This window comes from Heterodontus francisci, chromosome 10 (genome assembly GCF_036365525.1).
Source record: "Heterodontus francisci isolate sHetFra1 chromosome 10, sHetFra1.hap1, whole genome shotgun sequence".
In the NCBI taxonomy this organism is placed as follows: domain Eukaryota; kingdom Metazoa; phylum Chordata; class Chondrichthyes; order Heterodontiformes; family Heterodontidae; genus Heterodontus; species Heterodontus francisci.
In genome coordinates, this window is record NC_090380.1 from 13,291,006 (window position 1) to 13,310,442 (window position 19,437).

A 19,437-nucleotide genomic window follows, 5' to 3' on the forward strand; every position below is an offset into this window, starting at 1 on the left:
TACGATGCCAGAGAAATTTAAGTATGTTTACAGGGGAACACCCAGAACAACAACAACTGATGTTCTAAAGCGCCTTTAACGCAGTAAAACAGGTGTTTCACAGGAGTGTTATAAAACAAGGGACGGCATTAAGCCACAAAAGGAGATATTAGGTCAGATGACCAAATTCTTGGTCAAAGAGGTACTTCACTTCATATAACCCCTGACAAAGCAAGCAAGCCTTTGGTTCAGAGGTACCATTTCCTTCTGGGTCAGAAGGGACAGCACTCAAATCCCACTCCAGACAGTCCCAGTGAATGGAGACCGAAGCTCTGGCTCTGAATTCTGGGCTGACATCCACTGGGGTCCTCACGTCTGGGGGATGTGGGTGCCCCCCACCAACATTATGGATTGTTGGAGCACAGAAAACCACCCCCCTGTAGAGGGCTAAACACCCTAATGGCTGGAATAAAGATGGTTACGGCCACAGAACGAGTGTTTGTTTTATTATTCATTCATGGGATGTGGGCGTCGTTGGCCAGGCCAGCATTTATTGCCCATCCCTAATTGCCCTTGAAAAGGTGGTGGTGAGCAACCTTCTTAAACCGCTGCAGTCCTTGGGGTGTAGGTATACCCACAGTGCTGTTAGGAAGGGAGTTCCAGGACCCAGCGACAGTGAAGCAAAAGCGACATAGTTCCAAGTCAGGATGGTGTGTGGCTTGGGAGGGAACTTGCAGCTGGTGGTGTTCCCATGCATCTGCTGCCCTTGTCCATTTAGGTGGTAGAGGTCGCGGGTTTGGTAGGTGCTGTTGAAGGAGCCTTGGTGAGTTACTGCAGTGCCTCTTGTAGATGGTACACACTGCTGCCACTGTGCGTTGGTGGTGGAGGGAGTGAATGTTGAAGGTGGTGGATGGGGTGCCATTCAAGCGGGCTGCTTTGTCCTGGATGGTGTCAAACTTCTTGAGTGTTGTTGGAGCTGCACCCATCCAGGCAAGTGGAGAGTATTCCATCACACTCCTGACTTGTGCCTTGTAAATGGTGGACAAGCCTCGGAGAGACAGGAGGTGAATTACTTGCCACAGAGTTCCCAGCCTCTGACCTGCTCTTGTAGCCACAGCATTTATGTGACTGGTCCAGTTCAGTTTCTGGTCAATGTTAACACCCAGGAAGTTGATAGTGGTGAATTCAATGATGGTAATGCCGTTGAACATTAAGGGGAGACGGTTAGATTCTCTCTTGTTTGAGATGGTCATTGCCTGGCACTTGAGTGGCGCAAATGTTTATGTCACGGGCTGTCAGATTGTTAATCAGCCTGTGAATCCTTCCACTATTTCAAACTATTCTCGTGGGAAGAGATCAAAGATACAAAAACAACCACCTCTGAAGTTCCTGGCAGAACGGAACATTCCACCTAATTCAACACCTTATAGTGCCAATCTTAACAGAAGCAATGGGCATGAACAGAATGAATAATGACTGTACCTGACTGCAGCCACCCCATGGCCTATTTCATGTAAGACACCGCTGATCAGAATCGCAGAGAAAAAGTATACCATCTGACTGATCGGGAGGTTAACACCAGGCACCTGTTGATGTTAACAGGATGTAATAAACAGTTATTGCCAGAATTAATATCATGGTCCATATTCATCTGCTCTGTATAAAATTGTCGATCTGTACTGGCACCAAAAATTGCCTGCAAGTTAAGCAGACTGTATACTGAAACTAATTAGAGACTCCATATGCAGTTAGCCAACAAAATCAGCTGCTATTTGATCCTTTTATGTCAAAGCCTTCAAAAACACTAATGGGCAGATTATTCTAGTGTTAAGACAAAAATAAACAGTGTTGAGGCAAAGGAAGATGAAAATGCTTGAGTGATAATTGCCTGCGAATCACTTTGGGATGTCCTGAGAATGTATAAGGTGCTATAAGTGTCAGATCTTTCATATTAACAGGAGATCCCTGTACAGATAGAATAGCTGTCACTCTGTGAGTGCTTCCCCATATACACGGGGATTCACCAAGGAATGCTTGACAGTGGGATTAGTTTGGGATTGACACAGGGTTAAGGGGACAGAACTGGGCAGTGGGATTAGTTTGGGATTGATGCAGGGCTCTGGGGAGAGAGTGGGGCAGTGGGATTCGTTTGGGATTGACACAGGGCTATGGGAGAGAGTGGGGAGTGGGATTAGTTTGGGATTGTTGTAGGATAGATCAGGCACAAACAATGACCTCTCTCTGTTATCCTCCATGTGCTACTAAAGGATTTATTTATTTATTTAGAGATACAGCACAGAAACAGGCCCTTCGGCCCACCGAGTCTGTGCCGACCAGCAACCACCCATCTATACTAACCCCACAGTAATCCCATATGCCCTACCACCTACCTACACTAGGGGCAATTTATAACAGCCAATTTACCTATCACCTGCAAGTCTTTGGCGGTGGGAGGAAACCGGAGCACCCGGAGGAAACCCACGCAGACACAGGGAGAGCTTGCAAACTCCACACAGACAGTACCCAGAATTGAACCTGGGTCCCTGGAGCTGTGAGGCTGCGGTGCTCACCACTGCGCCACTGTGCCGCCCTAATGTCAAAAATTACGGACTCTGCAGCACAAAGGTTAAGACCAAAGGCACAAAGACCAAAACCTCTTATTGTGTAGCTCCCTAACCACTCAGTGACTAGAAGCCCCATTTGCTGAGGTACTGCACTGTGCACAATAAGGTCCCAAGATCGATCTCTGGTTGGCACTGAATTAAATGATCTGAGTTGGGGGAAGCTTTAGGGGCAGGGCACCTGACCTCGGAGTCCCACACCCAATCACTATCCCATGACCCCTGCTGGCAGTGTGTGTTTGTGAATGTGTGAGGATAAAAAGTTCTGGGACCTCAGTTCCTTTGTGTCCAGCAACCCAGGTGAAATTCGCGATCTAGCCTCACAGACAGACAATATTAGATCTCGGAGCCCCAATGGCCTCATGATCCTGCATTCCCAATGGAATATAGAAACAGAAGGAGTCCATTTAACCACCACACCGCCCACACCCGATCCATTCCATGGCTGATCTGCGGCCTAACTCCATTTTTCCCCACACCCCTTAATACATTTGGATAACAAAAATCTATTAATCTTAGATTTAAAATTTATAATTGATCTAGCAGCAACTGCCACTTGCAGAAGAGAGTTCCAAACTTCTACCACCCTTTGTGTGTAGAAGCGTTTCCTAATTTCACTCCTGAAAGGTCTGGCTCTAATTTTTAGACTATTCTGCCTGGTCCCAGGCTTCCCAGCCAGTGGAAATAGTTTCTCTCTATCTTCCCTCTTCCGCTTAATATCTTGAAAGGATTGATCATATCACTCCTTTAACCTTCTAAATTCGGGGGAAATACAAACCTACTTTGTGTAACCTCTCCTCGTAATTTAACCCTTGGAGTTCAGGTGTTATTCTGGTAAATCTACTCAGCACTCCCTCCAAAGCCAACATATCCATCCTAAGGAGTGGTGCCCTGAATTCCAGGTGTGGTCTAACCAGGGCTTTGTAGAGCTGAAGCATAACTTCTACCTCCTGTATTCTATTCCTCTGGATAGAAAGGCCAGCAAACCATTAGTCTTCTTGATTACTTTCTGTTCATGTTCATGACTTTCTAACGGTCTCTGTACCTGGACCCTCAAGTCTCTTTGGACCTCCACTGTTTCTAGCTTTTCACCATTTAGAAAGTACCATTGTTCTATCCTTTTTAGGTCCAAAGTGAATGAGCTCACATTTACCTACATTGAAATCCATTTGATAGTTTTTCCCATGCACTTAATCCATCAATATCTCTTTGTGATGTTAAACTTCCACCTACACTGTCTACAATGCCACCTAGCTTTGTGTCATAGGCAAATTTGGATATGTGGCTTTCTATCCCATCATCTAAGTTGTTAATAAATACAGTGAACAGTTGATGGTCTCGTGATCCCAGAGCCCCGAAGGCCTCATGATCCCATCAGAAGGGGAGAGGCAGCAGAATACTGGGGTGGGGTGGAAAACGCCTCATTCTTAAATGAAGGCGATGCACACGTGATGAGAAGTGGAAGAACAAGTAATCTACACATTCAGATGCAAGAACTGGCAAATCACAAGGATAGTTTTGAAAATCAGACGGAACATGATAGTTCTCAGATCCTGTGGTACTGCACACATTCACAGGTTCTACCATATCAGATGCAATGTATTATTCTACTGCTGAGGTACGATTCTGTGCTTTAATGCCATAAAGCTTATCAAGTAAACAACCTGTGTTTTCTAACTTCCCCACTAATTCCTTTTCTTTTCAACCTAAATTTGCAGCCTCTCGTTGACCAGTGCAAACAATGCGTCACTATTGACCCTATCGCAACCCCTTCACAGTCTTCCGGTTTCCCCTTTCTCAGCTGCAATAGAAAAAAAAACTCCAAACTTCTCAAGTCTGTCTTCAGTTCTGGACTCAAGCCACTTACCACAACTTGTAGAATGCGTTCGTTCTCAGGTGTAGGGCTCTCTGCTGTCATCAGTGCCAAAGTCTGCGAGAATGTTTTGGCCAGAAGCATTATAGAACCAAACATGGAGACCACGCCAAAGACCATTCCCAGACTGAACCTACAAGATCAACAAAACACTTAGTGATCCAGCACCTGTGACAATTATTTACTAGAAATAACTGAAGTGACACGAATACTTCACTCAGAACATACCGCTGTCTGTGAAGGGTGCTGAGGCAGAATTATAGAATGGTTGCAGAACACAAGAAATAGGAGCAGCACAGAAGGAAGCTATTCGGCCCTTCAAGTCTGTGCTGGTTCTCTGCAAGAGCAACTCAGCTAACAGGATCATTGGGTAAAAAAAACGACTTTCATTTAGATAGCGCCTTTCAACAACTTCAGGACATCCAAAAACGCTTTACAGCTAATGAAGCACTTTTGAATTGTAGTCAATGTTGTAATGAAACACAGCTGCCAATTTGCACATAGCAAGCGCCCACAAACAGCAATGAGATAAATGATTAGATCATGTGTTTTAGTGATGTTTGTTCAGGGATAAATATTGGGGGAGCTCCTCTAATTTTAAAACTTCTACCATGGAATCTTTTACATCCACCTGAAAGGGCAGACAAGGCCTCGGTTTAATATCTTATCCAAAAGTCGGCACCACTGGCAGTGCAGCACTCCCTCGTTACTGCACCAAACTGCCAGCCTGAATTATATGTTCAATTCTCTGGAGTGGGACTTAAACCCAGACCCTTCTGACTCAGAGGCTGTCCACTGAGTTATGGCCAACACTTTAAAGTACATCATCAACAAGAACAATTTGTATTCACACAGCACCTTTAATGTCATTACACGTCCCAAGGTGCTTCACATCGGCATTATAAAACAAAATATAACACCCAGACACTTAAGCAGATATTAGGTCAAGTGACCAAAAGCTTGGTCAAAGAGGTAGGTTTTAAGGAGTGTCTTAAAGGAGGAAAGCAAGATAAAGAAGCAGAGAGTTTTAGGAGGGAATTCCAGAGATCGGGGCCTAGGCAGCTGAAGGCATAGCCACCAATGGTGCAGCGATTAAAATCAGGAATGCTCAAGAGGCCAGAATTAGAGGAGCACAGATATCATAGAATTGTTACAGTGCAGAAGGAGGTCATTCGACCCATCATGTCTGCAGTGGCTCTCCGAAATTCCCTCAGTTCCATTCCCCCACCTTCTTCCCATAACCCTGCACATTCTTCCTTTTCATATAACTGTCGAAATCCCTTTTTGAATGCTTCAGTTGAACCTGCCTCCACCACGTTCTCAGGCAGCGCATTCCTGACGTTAACCGCTCACTGCATGAAAAAGTTTTTCCTCATGTCACTTTTGCTTCTCTTACCAAATACCTCTCATTCTCGCTCCTTTCATGAGTGGGAACAGTTTCTCTCTATCTACTCTATCCAGACCCCTCATGATTTTGAATACCTCTATCAAATCACCTCTCAGCATTATCTTCTCCAAGGAAAACAGTCCTAACTTCTGAAATCAATCTTCATAATTGAAAGTCCTCATCCCTGGAACCATTCTTATGAATCTTTTCTGTACTCTCTCCAATGCCGTCACGTCTTTCCTAAAGTGCAGCCCCCAGAACTGGATACAATACTCCAGCTGAGGCCAAACTAGTGTCTTATACAAGTGCAACATAACTTCCTAGGTCTTTTACTCTATGCCTCTATTAATAAAGCCCAGGATACTGTATGCTTTATTAACCACTCTCTCAACCTGTCCTGCCACCTTCAATGACTTATGCACATATACACCCAGGTCCCTCTGCTCCTGCTCCCCCTTTAGAATTATACCCTTCATTGTATATTTTCTCTCCATGTTCTTCCCACCAAAATGAATCACTTCACATTTCTGTACATTGAACTTCATCTGCCACCTGTCTGTCCATTCCACCAACCTGTCTATGTCCTTTTGAAGTTCTACACTATCCTCCTCACAGTTCACAATGCTTCCAAGTTTCGTATCATCTGCAAACTTTGAAATTGTGCCCTGTACACCAAGGTCTAGGTCATTAATATATATCAGGAAAAGCAAGAGGCCCAACACTGATCCCTGGGGAACTCCACCAGAAACCTTCCTCCAGCCCGAAAAATATCCATTAACCACTACTCTTTGTTTCCTGTCACTCAGCCAATTTCGTATCCATGTTGCTACCGTCCCTTTTATTTCATGAGCTATAAGTTTTGCTCACAAGTCTGTTGTGTGGCACTGTATCAAATGTCTTTTGAAAGTCCATGTCCACTGCATCAACCACATTGCCTTCATTAACCCTCTCTGTTACCTCCTCAAAGTACTCCAGCAAGTTAGTTAAACCTGATTTTCCCTTAAGACATCCATGCTGGCTTCCCTTAATTAACTTGCATTTGTCCATGTGACTATTGATTTTGTCCCAAATTATTTATTCTGGAAGTTTTCCCACCTATGAAGTTAATCTGACTGGCCAGTAGTTGCTGGGCTTATCTTTACACCCTTTTTTGAACAAGGGTGTAATCTTTGCAATTCTCCAGTCCTCTGGTACCACCCTGAGTCTAAGGAAGACTGAAAAATTATGGCCAATGCCTCTGCGATTTCCAACCTCACTTCCCTCAGTATCCTTGGATGCATCTCATCCAGCCCTGGTGCCTTATCCACTTTAAAGTTCAGACAACCTCTCTAGTGTCTGACTTGCCTCCTCTTTTCAACATTCTTCCTCAGTAAAGACAGATGCAAAGTATTCATTTAATACCTCAGCTATGTCCTCTGTCTCCATGTGTAAATCCCATTTCTGGTCTCTAATTGGCCCCACTCCTCCTTTTACCACCCTTTTACTATTTATATGCCTATAGAAAACTTTGGGATTTCCTTTAATGTTAGCTGCCAGTCTCTTTTCATGCTCTCTCTTTGCTTCTCTTATTTTCTTTTTCACTTCCTTTCTGGACCTTCTATATTCAGCCTGGTTCTCAACAGTATTTTCTACCTGGCATCTGTCATAAGCATACTTTTGCTTCTTTATCTTAAATTCTACCTCTTTTGTCATCCAGGGAGCTCTGGATTTGTTTGCTCTACTGTTCCCTTATCTCGGATGGTTGTGGCGCTGGAGCAAGTTAGAGATAGGGAGGGGCGAGGCCATGCAGGGATTTGAAAACAAGGATGAGAATTTTAAAATCAAGGCGTTGCTTAACCGGGAGCCAGCGTAGGTCAGTGAGCACAGGGGTGATAGGGGAATGGGATTAGGACAGGGACAGTAGAGTTTTAGATGGCCTCAAGTTTATGGAACCTAGAACATGGGAGATCAGACAGAGGTGCACTGGAATGGTCAAGTCTTGAGATAATAAAAGCATGAATGAGGGTTTCAGCAGCGTAAAAACTGAGGCAGTGGCCAAGTTGGGCGCTGTTACACAGGTGGAAATAGTCAGTCTTCGTGATGGTGTGGATATGTGGTTGGAAGCTTATCTTGGGGTCAAATATGACACCAAGGTTGAGAATGGTCTCATACAGCCTCAGACAGTTGCCAGGGAGAGGGATGGAGTCAGTGGCCAGGGAACAGAGTTTTTGGCAAGGACAGAAGACAATGGCTTCATTCTTCCCAATATTTAGTTGGGTTAAATTTCCGCTCATCCATTACTGGAAGTCAAACAAACAGTCTGATAATTTAGGGACAGTGGAGGGGTTGACAGATGTGGTGGTGTGGTAAAGCTGGGTGTCGTCAGTGTCCATGTGGAAATTGCCATTGTGTTTTCAGATGATATCGCCAAGGGGCAACATGTAGACGAGAAATCGGAGGGGGCCAATGATAGGTCCTTGGAGGACATTGTATGGGAGTGGGAAGAGAAGCCATTGCAGGTGATTTTCTGGCTACGACTGGATAGGTAGGAATGGAATCAGGTGAGTGCAGTCCCACCCAGCTGAATAACAGCGGAGTAGCGATGGAGGGGGATGCTGTGGTCAACTGTGCCAAAGGCTGCAGATAGGTCACAGTAACGTAGGATGTCATTGTGACTTTGATAAGAATCTTTTTGGCACTGTGGTAGGGGCAGAAACCTGATTGCAGGGATTCAAACATGGAGTTCTGGGAATGATGGGCACAGATATGGGAGGCAACAACAGGTTTAAGGACTTTGAATCGGAAAGGGAGGTTGGAGATGGGCAGTAGTTTGCAAAGATGGAGGGGTCAAGGGTATTTTTTGGTGAGGGGAGAGACGATGGCAGATTTGAAGAAGAGAGTGACAACACCTGAGGAGAGAGAACTGTTAACAATATTGGCTAACATGGAAGCCAGGAAGTTGGGTGGTCACTAGTTTAGTGGGAATAGGATCGAGAGAGCAGGAGGTGGATCTCATGGACAAAATGTGCTTGAAGATGGAATGACGGGAGATAGGAAAGAAACTAGAGAAAGATATGAGTTTAAGGCTACTGTAGAGGGAAGCCTTAGAGGAAGTTTAGCCTGGAGGGCTAGTGCAAAGGAAAGAAATGGGCAGAGGTAGCTGATCGGATAGTCTCAAGCTTGATGACAAAGAAATCCATGAGCTCCTCGAACTTTTGCGAGATGAGGATGGAGGAAATGAGGAGAGGGATTTAAGAAGACAGTCCGCAATACAGAAAAGAAGCCAGGGCTTACCTTTGTAATCCAGGATGATCCTTAAATAGTAAGTAATTTTCACAGACGAAAGAGGAAACCTACAGTGCTTTATGTACTGCACCAAGATCTGGCGGTGGATGGCTAAACCAGTTGTCTGCCATATCCGTTCAAGTCTGCGTCTCTTGGGAGCGGAGATGAGGGCCTACCAGGGGAACGGCCAGGGTGAGACACTGTAATGGTTTTAGTGGGGACTAGGGCATCGAAGGTGGAGGTGAGGGTATAGTTGTGCAAATAGGTAGCTGCAGAAATGTTGTTGCAAACAGAAGTCCAAAGGCTAGACAGTTTGGATTTTGGAAGTCCAGTTGTAAGTGAATCAGAGGAGAGTTTTTTTCAGGGGCAGATACAGGAGATAGGGTTGGAAGGAGGAAGGGGGATGTGGCAGAGAGTGATACAAGGAAATGATCAGATATGGCCTTATCTGTGGTTGATACTATGGGAGTGGCTAGGCCACAGGAGATGGCAAGGTCAAGGAGGTGGCCATGAATATGGTTTGGGGAGTTTACATGGAGGGGGAGATTAAGGGAGGACAGGAAGGCAGTGAACTCAGAGGACAGAGAGCATGATGAGTTGAGATGGAGATTGAAATCACCGAGACGAGAAGTTGTTCAGTGCAGAGGCTAAGGGAGGAAAGCAGTGAAGATAGCGTGTTGAGAAAATTGGCATGGTACTTGCGCAGTGGGTGAAGATCCAGGATTTTAAATGAGAGATGAGAGGGATGGAACTCAAAGAAGGATAAAGTGCCAGAGGAGTGAGGGGACAGAACAAGGCGAGATTTAGTTGTAACAGCCACCGTGATGGTATGGATGAGCCAAGTGGTGAAAAGTATAAAGAAGCAGGGAGGCTTCAGTTAGGGAGAAGGTGTCATTTCCCCTCAGCCAGGTTTCCGTCAATGCCACGATGTCGATACAATCAACCACAATGAGTTCATGGATGGCAAGGGCATTGTTCACAAGTGAACGGACATTCTGGAGGGAGATGCGGAGAGGGCAGATGATGGTTGAACCACTGGCAGAGTCCACAGGGTCAATGCTGGGAGGGGTGAGTTGGATAGAAAGGAGATTGGCAAGATTAGCCCCTAGTCAGCATGCTGGGTGGGAAACTCGATGAGAGTAGGATGGGGCAATTGGGGTTGCTACTCCTAATTGGAGGATGCCAAGAGAGCCACAGTAGGCTTATATGAGAGGGAAACAAGCCTGGGATGGTGGCATGAGAGCAGGAAGATCAAGGAATACTGAAGGGTTGGGGTAGGGAATTGGAACATAGAGTACCTGAGAGTGGAGAAATGAAAGGAGGCATAACAACAGGAGAGAAGAGTCTAGGAGAGGACGAGAGAAAAGAAGTAAAAAAAGGGAGGAAAATAATAAAGTGGAAATAGAAGTGATGGCCTCGGTTCCGGAGCAGCAGGCAACGTTGCATATGCCTGGTTACGCCGCATTAACTAGGATTCATATATCCTCGTAGTGAACGGGGAAGAGTATCAGAGTACGCACTGATGAAGGAATTCCCATTGGAATGAAGATCCAGGAGACGTGCAGAATTGTTTGCAAGGCAGAAAGATGATGGCAAATTTGGAGGTCACCACAGGACGCAGAAGTGGCAGAGGGATCACCTTTACACCACATTGACCAGCACATATTTCCACAGCAGAAATCTAGGCCTATCAAGAAATTGGCAGCACATTCAGACAGCAGAAGATATATTTTTTTCATTCATTATTGGGACGTGGGCTTGACTGGCAAGGTCACAATTTATTGCCTAACCTTAGTTGCCCTGAAAAGGTGCTAGCAGGCCTTCTTCTTGAACTGAAGCAGTTGGATACAACTGAATGGCTTGCTAGGCTACAATGGTGTGAGACTGGAATCACATGTAGGTATGTACAGCATGTTTCCATTCCTAAAGAACATGAGTGAACCAGTTGAGATTTTACAGAGACCAGCCTTTTATGTCCGTATTTCTTTTTACCATTGTTATATTGAAAGACAGTGAACAAATACAATACAATGACTCCTCCATTGCTCAGCTCCCAGTGTTGAAACTCATTAAACAGAATCACAAAATGTTACAGCATAGGAGGCCATTCAGCCCATCATACCTGTGCTGGCTCTCCAGAACAACTCTGTACCTAGTCCCACTCATCTCCAGACCCTCCAAATGGTTCAAATATTTGTCCATTTCTCTTGTAAAAACAGTGATTGATTCTGCTTCTCCCACTGTTACTGGTTGAGCAATCTGACAACACAGAGGCAATGGATGGATCGAGAATGTTACTACAGTAGTAGCACTGGATTTCATTCTGTGGATGCTGACCCCATGACTGCAAATGTTTTAAAAGAAGTGGCTAGTGAGATAGTTGATGCATTAGTTTTAATTTTCCAAAATTTCCTAGATTTGGGGAAGTTCCGTTAGATGGGAAAATAGCGAATGTAACTCCTTTATTCAAAAATGGAGACAGAAAGCAGTTACTAAGCAGTTACTAAGCATCTGTCTTAGGGAAAATGTTAGAAGCTATTATTAAAGATGGTACAGCAGGGCATTTAGAAAAATTTGAGGTGATCAGGCAGAGTCAACACGGTTTTGTGAAAGGGAAATCATGTTTAATCAATTTATTGGAGTTCTTTGAGGGAGTCACGTGCTGTGGATAAAGGGGAACTGGTGGATGTATTGTACTTAGATTTCCAAAAGGCATTTGATAAGGTGTCACATCAAAGGTTATTGCAGAAAATAAAAGCTCATGATGTAGGGGGTAACATATTGGCATGGATAGAAGATTGGTTAGCTGACTGGAAACAGAGAGTAGGCATAAATGGGTAATTTTAGAGGAGATTTGATGGACGTATTCAAAATCATGAGGGATCTGGACAGAGTAGATAGAGAGAAACTATTCCCATTGTTGGAGGGATCGAGAACAAGAGGGCATAGATTTAAGGCAATTGGCAAAAGAAGCAATAGTGACATGAGGAAAAACTTTTTCACGTAGCAAGTGGTTAGGATTTGGAATGCACTGCCTGAAAGTGTGGTGGAGGCAGGTTTAATTGAAGCATTCGAAAGTGAATTGGATTGTAATCTGAAAAGGAAGAACGCGCAGGGGTATGGGGAGAAGGCGGGGGAGCGGCAAGAGGTAAACTGCTCTTTTAAAGAGTTGGGGAGACACGACAAGTTAATCTGTTAATTGTGTATCAATGCTCTGATTATATGCAGGTGAAGGGTGTTAATTGGAGTCTTTGTTGAGCATTTATAAGCAGACACTTACTGAGACTGGTGGAGGGTTTGAGTGAGGAGCTACATGTTTGTAATCTTTTTACTCTGCACAATAAATGTGAAACTGAGTAAAGATAGGCTCCAGCACTATCTTCCAGGACAAGCTTTCTGGAGTTTAACACGACGGACCGAATGGCCTCCTCTGTGCTGTAACAATTCTGTGATTCTGGGAGTTCCAGGTTTTCAAATAACACTGAAGGAATGATGATATACTACCAGATCAAAATGATGTGTGACTTGGAAGGGAATTTGTAGATGGTGGTGCTCCCACGTATCTGCTGCCCTTGTCCTTCTAGGTGGTAGAAGTCGTGGATCTTGGGAGACCCATAACAATCACACCTTTGGCACCTTCTCTTCCTCATCTACATGCTACCCCTTGATAACATCTGCTGACATGCAGTCAGCTTCCACACTCATGAAACACATGTCCAAAGGAGCAATCTACCTAGTGCCACTTTCCCGCTTTCTCCCTGTAGCCCTGCACATTCAATGACATCCAACTCTACTTTTCTAACAACTCTCTCGATCCATCTGCTGCCGCTATGTTGTCACATTGCTTGTCCGACCACCAATCCTGGATGATCCAAATTTCCTCCAGTGAAACACTGATTCAATGTCTTCAGCCTCCTCCATAAACTGCGTTCCCTCATCGCTGATTCTATCCACCTTCCTGGCTACTGTCTCTGGTTGAACCAGACTGTTCACAACCTCAGCATTACTATTTGACCCAAAGCTGAGCTTTCAATCCTGTATCCTCTTGATGACAAAGACCATTTACTTCCTTTTTTTATTCATTTATGGGATGTCGGTGTCGCTGGCTAGGCCAGCATTTATTGCCCATCCCTAATTTCCCTTGAGAAGGTGGTGGTGAGCTGCCTTCTTGAACCGCTGCAGTCCATGTGAGGTAGGTACACCCACAGTGCTGTTAGGAAGGGAGTTCCAGGATTTTGACCCAGCGACAGTGAAGGAACGGCGATATAGTTCCAAGTCAGGATGGTGTGTGACTTAGATGGGAACTTGCAGGTGGTGGTGTTCCCATGCATTTGCTGCTCTTGTCCTTCTAGTTGGTAGAGGTCGCGGGTTTCGCAGGTGCTGTCCAAGGAGCCTTGGTGCGTTACTGCAGTGCATCTTGTGCGTCAGTGGTGGAGGGAGTGAATGTTTGTGGATGGGGTGCCAATCAAGCGGACTGCTTTGTCCTGGATGATGTTGAGCTTCTTGAGTGTTGTTGGAGCTGCACCCACCCAGGCAACTGGAGAGTATTCCATCACACTCCTGACTTGTGCCTTGTAGATGGTGGACAGGCTTTGGGGAGTCAGGAGGTGAGTTACTCGCCGCAGGATTCCTAGCCTCTGACCTGCTCTTGTAGCCACGGTATTTATATGGCTACTCCAGTTCAGTTTGAGGTCAATGGTAGCCCCTAGGATGTTGATAGTGGGGGATTCAGTGATGGTAATGCCATTGAATGTCAAGGGGAGATAGTTATATTCTCTCTTGTTGGAGATGGTCATTGCCTGGCACTTGTGTGGCGCAAATGTTACTTGCCACTTATCAGCCCAAGCCTGGATATTGTCCAGGTCTTGCTGCATTTCTACACGGACTGCTTCAGTATCTGAGGAGTCGCGAATGGTGCTGAACATTGTGCAATCATCAGCGAGCATCCCCACTTCTGACCTTATGATTGAAGGAAGGTCATTGATGAAACAGCTGAAGGTGGTTGGGCCTAGGACACTACCCTGAAGAACTCCTGCAGTGATGTCCTGGAGCTGAGATGATTGACCTCCAACAACCACAGCCATTTACATAGAATTACATGAAATGTGCAGCACAGAAACAGGTCAATGCCAGTATTTATATTCCCAACAAGCCTCCTCCCACCCTACTTCATCTAACCCCATCAACATATCCTTATATTCCTAGCTCCCTCATGTGTTTATTTAGCAACCCCTTAAATGTGTCTATGCTAGTCACCTCAACTACTTCCTATCGTCTAACCACTCTCTGAAAAGAAGTTATATGTATATAAGACCCTTCCATAATCTTAAATGCCTCTATAAGATCATTCATCGGCCTTAGCTTGTTCAAACTTTCCTAATAGGCAGCCTCTCAGTTCTGGTATCATCCTTGTACATCTTTTTAGCACCATCTCCAATGCCACGAAAGCCTTTTTTTTAACAATTTAAAGAACAGAACTGTTCACAGTACTCCATGTGGGATCTAGCCAAGGTTCCCCATCTGCTACTGAAATCCTCATTATCATCTCCAAACTCAACTGTTCCAATTCTCTCTTGGCCAGCCTAACACCTTCCATTAACTTCAGCTCACCTGAAACAGCTGCCTGTATCCTATCTCGCACTAACTTTCAACAGTTACAGTGTACATTTAGCACTTTGGGCTGATAACACTGGCACACTGTAATTTACTAAGTGGTGACATTAATGATGAGCTGACATTTCAGATGCAATCCTGGCAAGAGCTTTAACTGCAAGAGCCACATTTAAACTGAACTTACCAGAAGCACAGTAACCGAGGCTTCCATCGTCCCAGCTTCAGAAAGAGCCGATTGAAGACAGTTGTCTGCCACCGGATGAGGAAGGGGGCAACGTTGATCCCATGATTTGCCAGCCATTCCTCGTACCAAGCCTTGAGACTAGGAGATGACTGTGAAATCATACAGACTGGGATCAGTGTCACTATCAACAAACACACCCAATAACCTGTTTTAACATGTTAGAATCTAACAAATCTATCAAAAAGGGGGTGAGAGGGACGGGGGTGAGAGAAAGAGAGGGATTGAGGTGAGAGAGTAAGGGAGATGGAGGTCAGAGAGTGAGAGGGATGGGGGTGAGAGAGTGAGAGGGATTGAGGTGAGACAGTGAAGGGGATGCGAGTGAGAGCGTGAAGGGGATGAGTGAGAGAGTGAGGAGGATGGAGGTGAGTGAGGAGGATGTGAGTGAGAGTGAGGGGGATGCGAGTGAGAGTGAGGGGGATGCGAGTGAGAGTGAGGAGGATGGAGGTGCGAGAGTGAGGGGGATGTGAGTGAAAGAGTGAGGAGGATGGAGGTGAGTGAGGGGGATGTGAGTGAGAGTGAGGGGGATGCGAGTGAGAGTGAGGAGGATGGAGGTGAGAGAGTGAGGGGGATGGGGGTGAGAGAGTGAGGGAGACATGAGTGAGGAGGATGGAGGTGAGAGCGTGAGGAGGATGGAGGTGAGAGAATGAGGGGGATGCGAGTGAGAGTGAGGAGGATGCAAGTGAGAGTGAGGAAAATGGAGGTGAGAGAGTGAGGGGGATGGAAGTGAGAGAGTGAAGGGGATGCGAGTGAGAGTGAGGAGGATGGAGGTGAGAGAGTGAGGAGGATGGGGGTGAGAGTGAGGAGATTGGGGGTGAGAGATTGAGGGGATGCAAGTGAGAGTGAGGAAAATGGAGGTGAGAGTGAGGGGGATGTGAGTGAAAGAGTGAGGGGGATGGAGGTGAGAGAGTGAAGGGGATGCGAGTGAGAGTGAGGAGATTGGGGGTGAGAGTGAGGAGGATGGGGATGAGAGAATGAGGAGGATATGAGGAGTGGGATGGGGTGGCGAGGGGGATAGGAGGGATAGTGAGGAGGATGGGGATGGGATGGTGAGGATGATGAGGGGTGGCTGGAGTGTAAAGGGGATGGAGTGAGAGGGTGAGGGACCACTGAGGGACTGAGGAGGAGTGGAGCTCCCAGAGAGGGAGAGAGAGAGAGAGAGATGGGTATGATTGAGAATATGGAAGTGCAGCACTCGGTACCGGGGTTTAACATCCCGGGAATGGTGCTGTCGGAATCAGTGTTTTCTACAGTTCCCCTTCAACCGGCAGCAGATTTCCTGCCATTACAAAGCAGATACAGGGACCAGCGAGCTGGCTGAATACTGATCCCAGGTGACTCTGATCCCTGATCCCCAGGTGTCTCTGATCCCCAGGTTTCTCTGATCCCTGAGTGTCTCTGATCCCTGGGTTTCTCTGAACCCTTATCCCCGGTGTCCCTGATGTCTCTGATCCCTGATTCCCAGGTGTCCCTGATCCCTGGGAGTCACTGATCCCTGAGGTCTCTGATCCCTGATTCCCAGGTATCCCTGATCCCTGGATGTCCCTGATCTCTGATCCCAGGTGTCTCTGCTCTCTGATCCCCGGGTGTCCTTGATGTCTCTGCTCCCTTATGTCCCTGATCTAGGGAGTCTCTGATCCCTGATGTCTCTGACCCCTGATCCTGGGTGTCTCTGATCCCATATGTCTCTGATCCTTGATCCTGGGAGTCTCTGATCCCTGACCCCGGGAGTCTCTGAAAACTTATCCTGGGAGTCTCTGATCCCTGATCCTGGGTGTCTCTGATCCCTGATCCCCGGAGTCTCTGATCCCTGATCCTGGGTGTCTCTGATCCCTGATCCCGGGAGTCTCTGATTCCTGATCCTGGGTGTCTCTGATCTCTGATCCCTGATGTCTCTGATCCCTGATCCTGGGTGTCTCTGATTCCTGATCCTGGGTGTCTCTGATCTCGGGTGTCTCTGATCCCTGATCCTGGGTGTCTCTGATCTCTGATGTCTCTGATCCCTGATCCCGGGTGTCTCTGATCCCTGATCCCGGGAGTCTCTGATTCCTGATCCTGGGTGTGTCTGATCTCGGGTGTCTCTGATCCCTGATCCTGGGTGTCTCTGATCTCTGATCCCTGATGTCTCTGATCCCTGATCCTGGGTGTCTCTGATCCCTGATCCCGGGAGTCTCTGATCTCGGGTGTCTCTGATCCCTGATCCTGGGTGTCTCTGATCTCTGATCCCTGATGTCTGATCCCTGATCCTGGGTGTCTCTGATCCCTGATCCCGGGAGTCTCTGATCTCGGGTGTCTCTGATCCCTGATCCTGGGTGTCTCTGATCCCTGATCCCGGGTGTCTCTGATCCCTGATCCTGGGTGTCTCTGATCTCTGATCCCTGATGTCTCTGATCCCTGATCCTGGGTGTCTCTGATCCCTGATCCCGGGAGTCTCTGATCTCGGGTGTCTCTGATCCCTGATCCTGGGTGTCTCTGATCTCTGATCCCTGATGTCTCTGATCCCTGATCCTGGGTGTCTCTGATCCCTGATCCCGGGAGTCTCTGATCTCGGGTGTCTCTGATCCCTGATCCTGGGTGTCTCTGATCTCTGATGTCTCTGATCCCTGATCCTGGGTGTCTCTGATCCCTGATCCCGGGAGTCTCTGATCTCGGGTGTCTCTGATCCCTGAAGTCTCTGATTCCTGATCCTGGGTGTCTCTGATCTCGGGTGTCTCTGATCCCTGATCCTGGGTGTCTCTAATCTCTGATCCCTGATGTCTCTGATCCCTGATCCTGGGTGTCTCTGATCCCTGATCCCGGGTATCTCTGATTTCGGGTGTCTCTGATCCCTGATCCTGGGTGTCTCTGATCTCTGATGTCTCTGATCCCTGATCCCGGGTGTCTCTGATCCCTGATGTCTCTGATCCCTGATCCTGGGTGTCTCTGATCCCTGATCCTGGGTGTCTCTGATCCCTGATCCCGGGTGTCTCTGATCTCGGGTGTCTCTGATCCCTGATCCTGGGTGTCTCTGATCTCTGATCCCTGATGTCTCTGATCCCTGATCCTGGGTGTCTCTGATCCCTGATCCCGGGAGTCTCTGATCTCGGGTGTCTCTGATCCCTGATCCTGGGTGTCTCTGATCTCTGATCCCTGATGTCTCTGATCTCTGATCCCTGATGTCTCTGATCCCTGATCCTGGGTGTCTCTGATCCCTGATCCCGGGAGTCTCTGATCTCGGGTGTCTCTGATCCCTGAAGTCTCTGATTCCTGATCCTGGGTGTCTCTGATCTCGGGTGTCTCTGATCCCTGATCCTGGGTGTCTCTGATCTCTGATCCCTGATGTCTCTGATCCCTGATCCTGGGTGTCTCTGATCCCAGATCCCGGGTGTCTCTGATCTCGGGTGTCTCTGATCCCTGATCCTGGGTGTCTCTGATCTCTGATGTCTCTGATCCCTGATCCCGGGTGTCTCTGATCCCTGATGTCTCTGATCCCTGATCCTGGGTGTCTCTGATCCCTGATCCTGGGTGTCTCTGATCCCTGATCCCGGGTGTCTCTGATCTCGGGTGTCTCTGATCCCTGATGTCTCTGATCCCTGATCCTGGGTGTCTCTGATCCCTGATCCTGGGTGTCTCTGATCTCTGATGTCTCTGATCCCTGATCCTGGGTGTCTCTGATCCCTGATCCTGGGTGTCTCTGATCCCTGATCCCGGGTGTCTCTGATCTCGGGTGTCTCTGATCCCTGATCCTGGGTGTCTCTGATCTCTGATGTCTCTGATCCCTGATCCTGGGTGTCTCTGATCCCTGATCCCGTAAGTTTGATCCCTCGGCTTTACCTTCAGCACCGAGTCGCCCAGTGAGAGCGCGCACCAAATCCCCACCGGAAACAACAATGCGGCCAAAGGCACCATCTTCCCGGAAATGACGGAAGCGGAAACAGTGAAACAGGTAACCGGAAGCAGGAAAGTGTGTGAGACAGTGAGAGTGAGTGGAAGGGGAGAGGGTTGGGAAGGGAGAGAGGTGAAGGGAACGGGGAACGGGGAACGGGAGGAACGGGGAACGGGGAACGGGACGGGAACGGGGAACGGGGGCGAGGAGAGAGGAGAGAGGAGAGAGGAGAGAGGAGAGAGGAGAGAGGAGAGGAGAGAGGAGAGAGGAGAGAGGGGAGAGGAAGGAGGAGGGGGAAGGAGGAGGAGGAGGGTGGGGGAGAGGGGGAGGAGAAGAAGGAGGAGGAGGGTGGGGGAGAGGGGGAGGAGAAGGAGGAGGAGGGTGGGGAGAGGGGGAGGAAGGAGGAGGAGGGTGGGGGAGAGGGGGAGGAGAAGGAGGAGGAGGGTGGGGGAGAGGGGGAGGAGAAGGAGGAGGAGGAGGGTGGGGGAGGAGAAGGAGGAGGAGGAGGGTGGGGGAGAGGGGGGGGAGGAGGAGGAGGGTGGGGGAGAGGGGGGGAAGGAGGAGGAGGAGGGTGGGGGAGAGGGGGAGGAGGAA

General features: G+C 47.5%; 1 protein-coding gene across 1 annotated transcript in view; it reads right to left on the reverse strand.

Annotated features, from left to right (window-relative positions):
- mbtps2 (membrane-bound transcription factor peptidase, site 2) overlaps nucleotides 1–18,873 on the reverse strand; it is a 61,259-nt gene extending 42,386 nt beyond the window's left edge. Inside the window, exons 1-4 of the mRNA XM_068040123.1 lie at nucleotides 18,792–18,873; nucleotides 14,922–15,070; nucleotides 4,468–4,606; nucleotides 1,462–1,565 (exon numbers count right to left, since the gene is read on the reverse strand). Coding sequence (XP_067896224.1) covers nucleotides 1,462–1,565; nucleotides 4,468–4,606; nucleotides 14,922–15,070; nucleotides 18,792–18,866 — 467 coding nt within the window. The 5' untranslated portion in view covers nucleotides 18,867–18,873. The remainder of the gene's footprint in view (nucleotides 1–1,461; nucleotides 1,566–4,467; nucleotides 4,607–14,921; nucleotides 15,071–18,791) is intronic.
- Nucleotides 18,874–19,437: the final 564 nt, after the last annotated feature.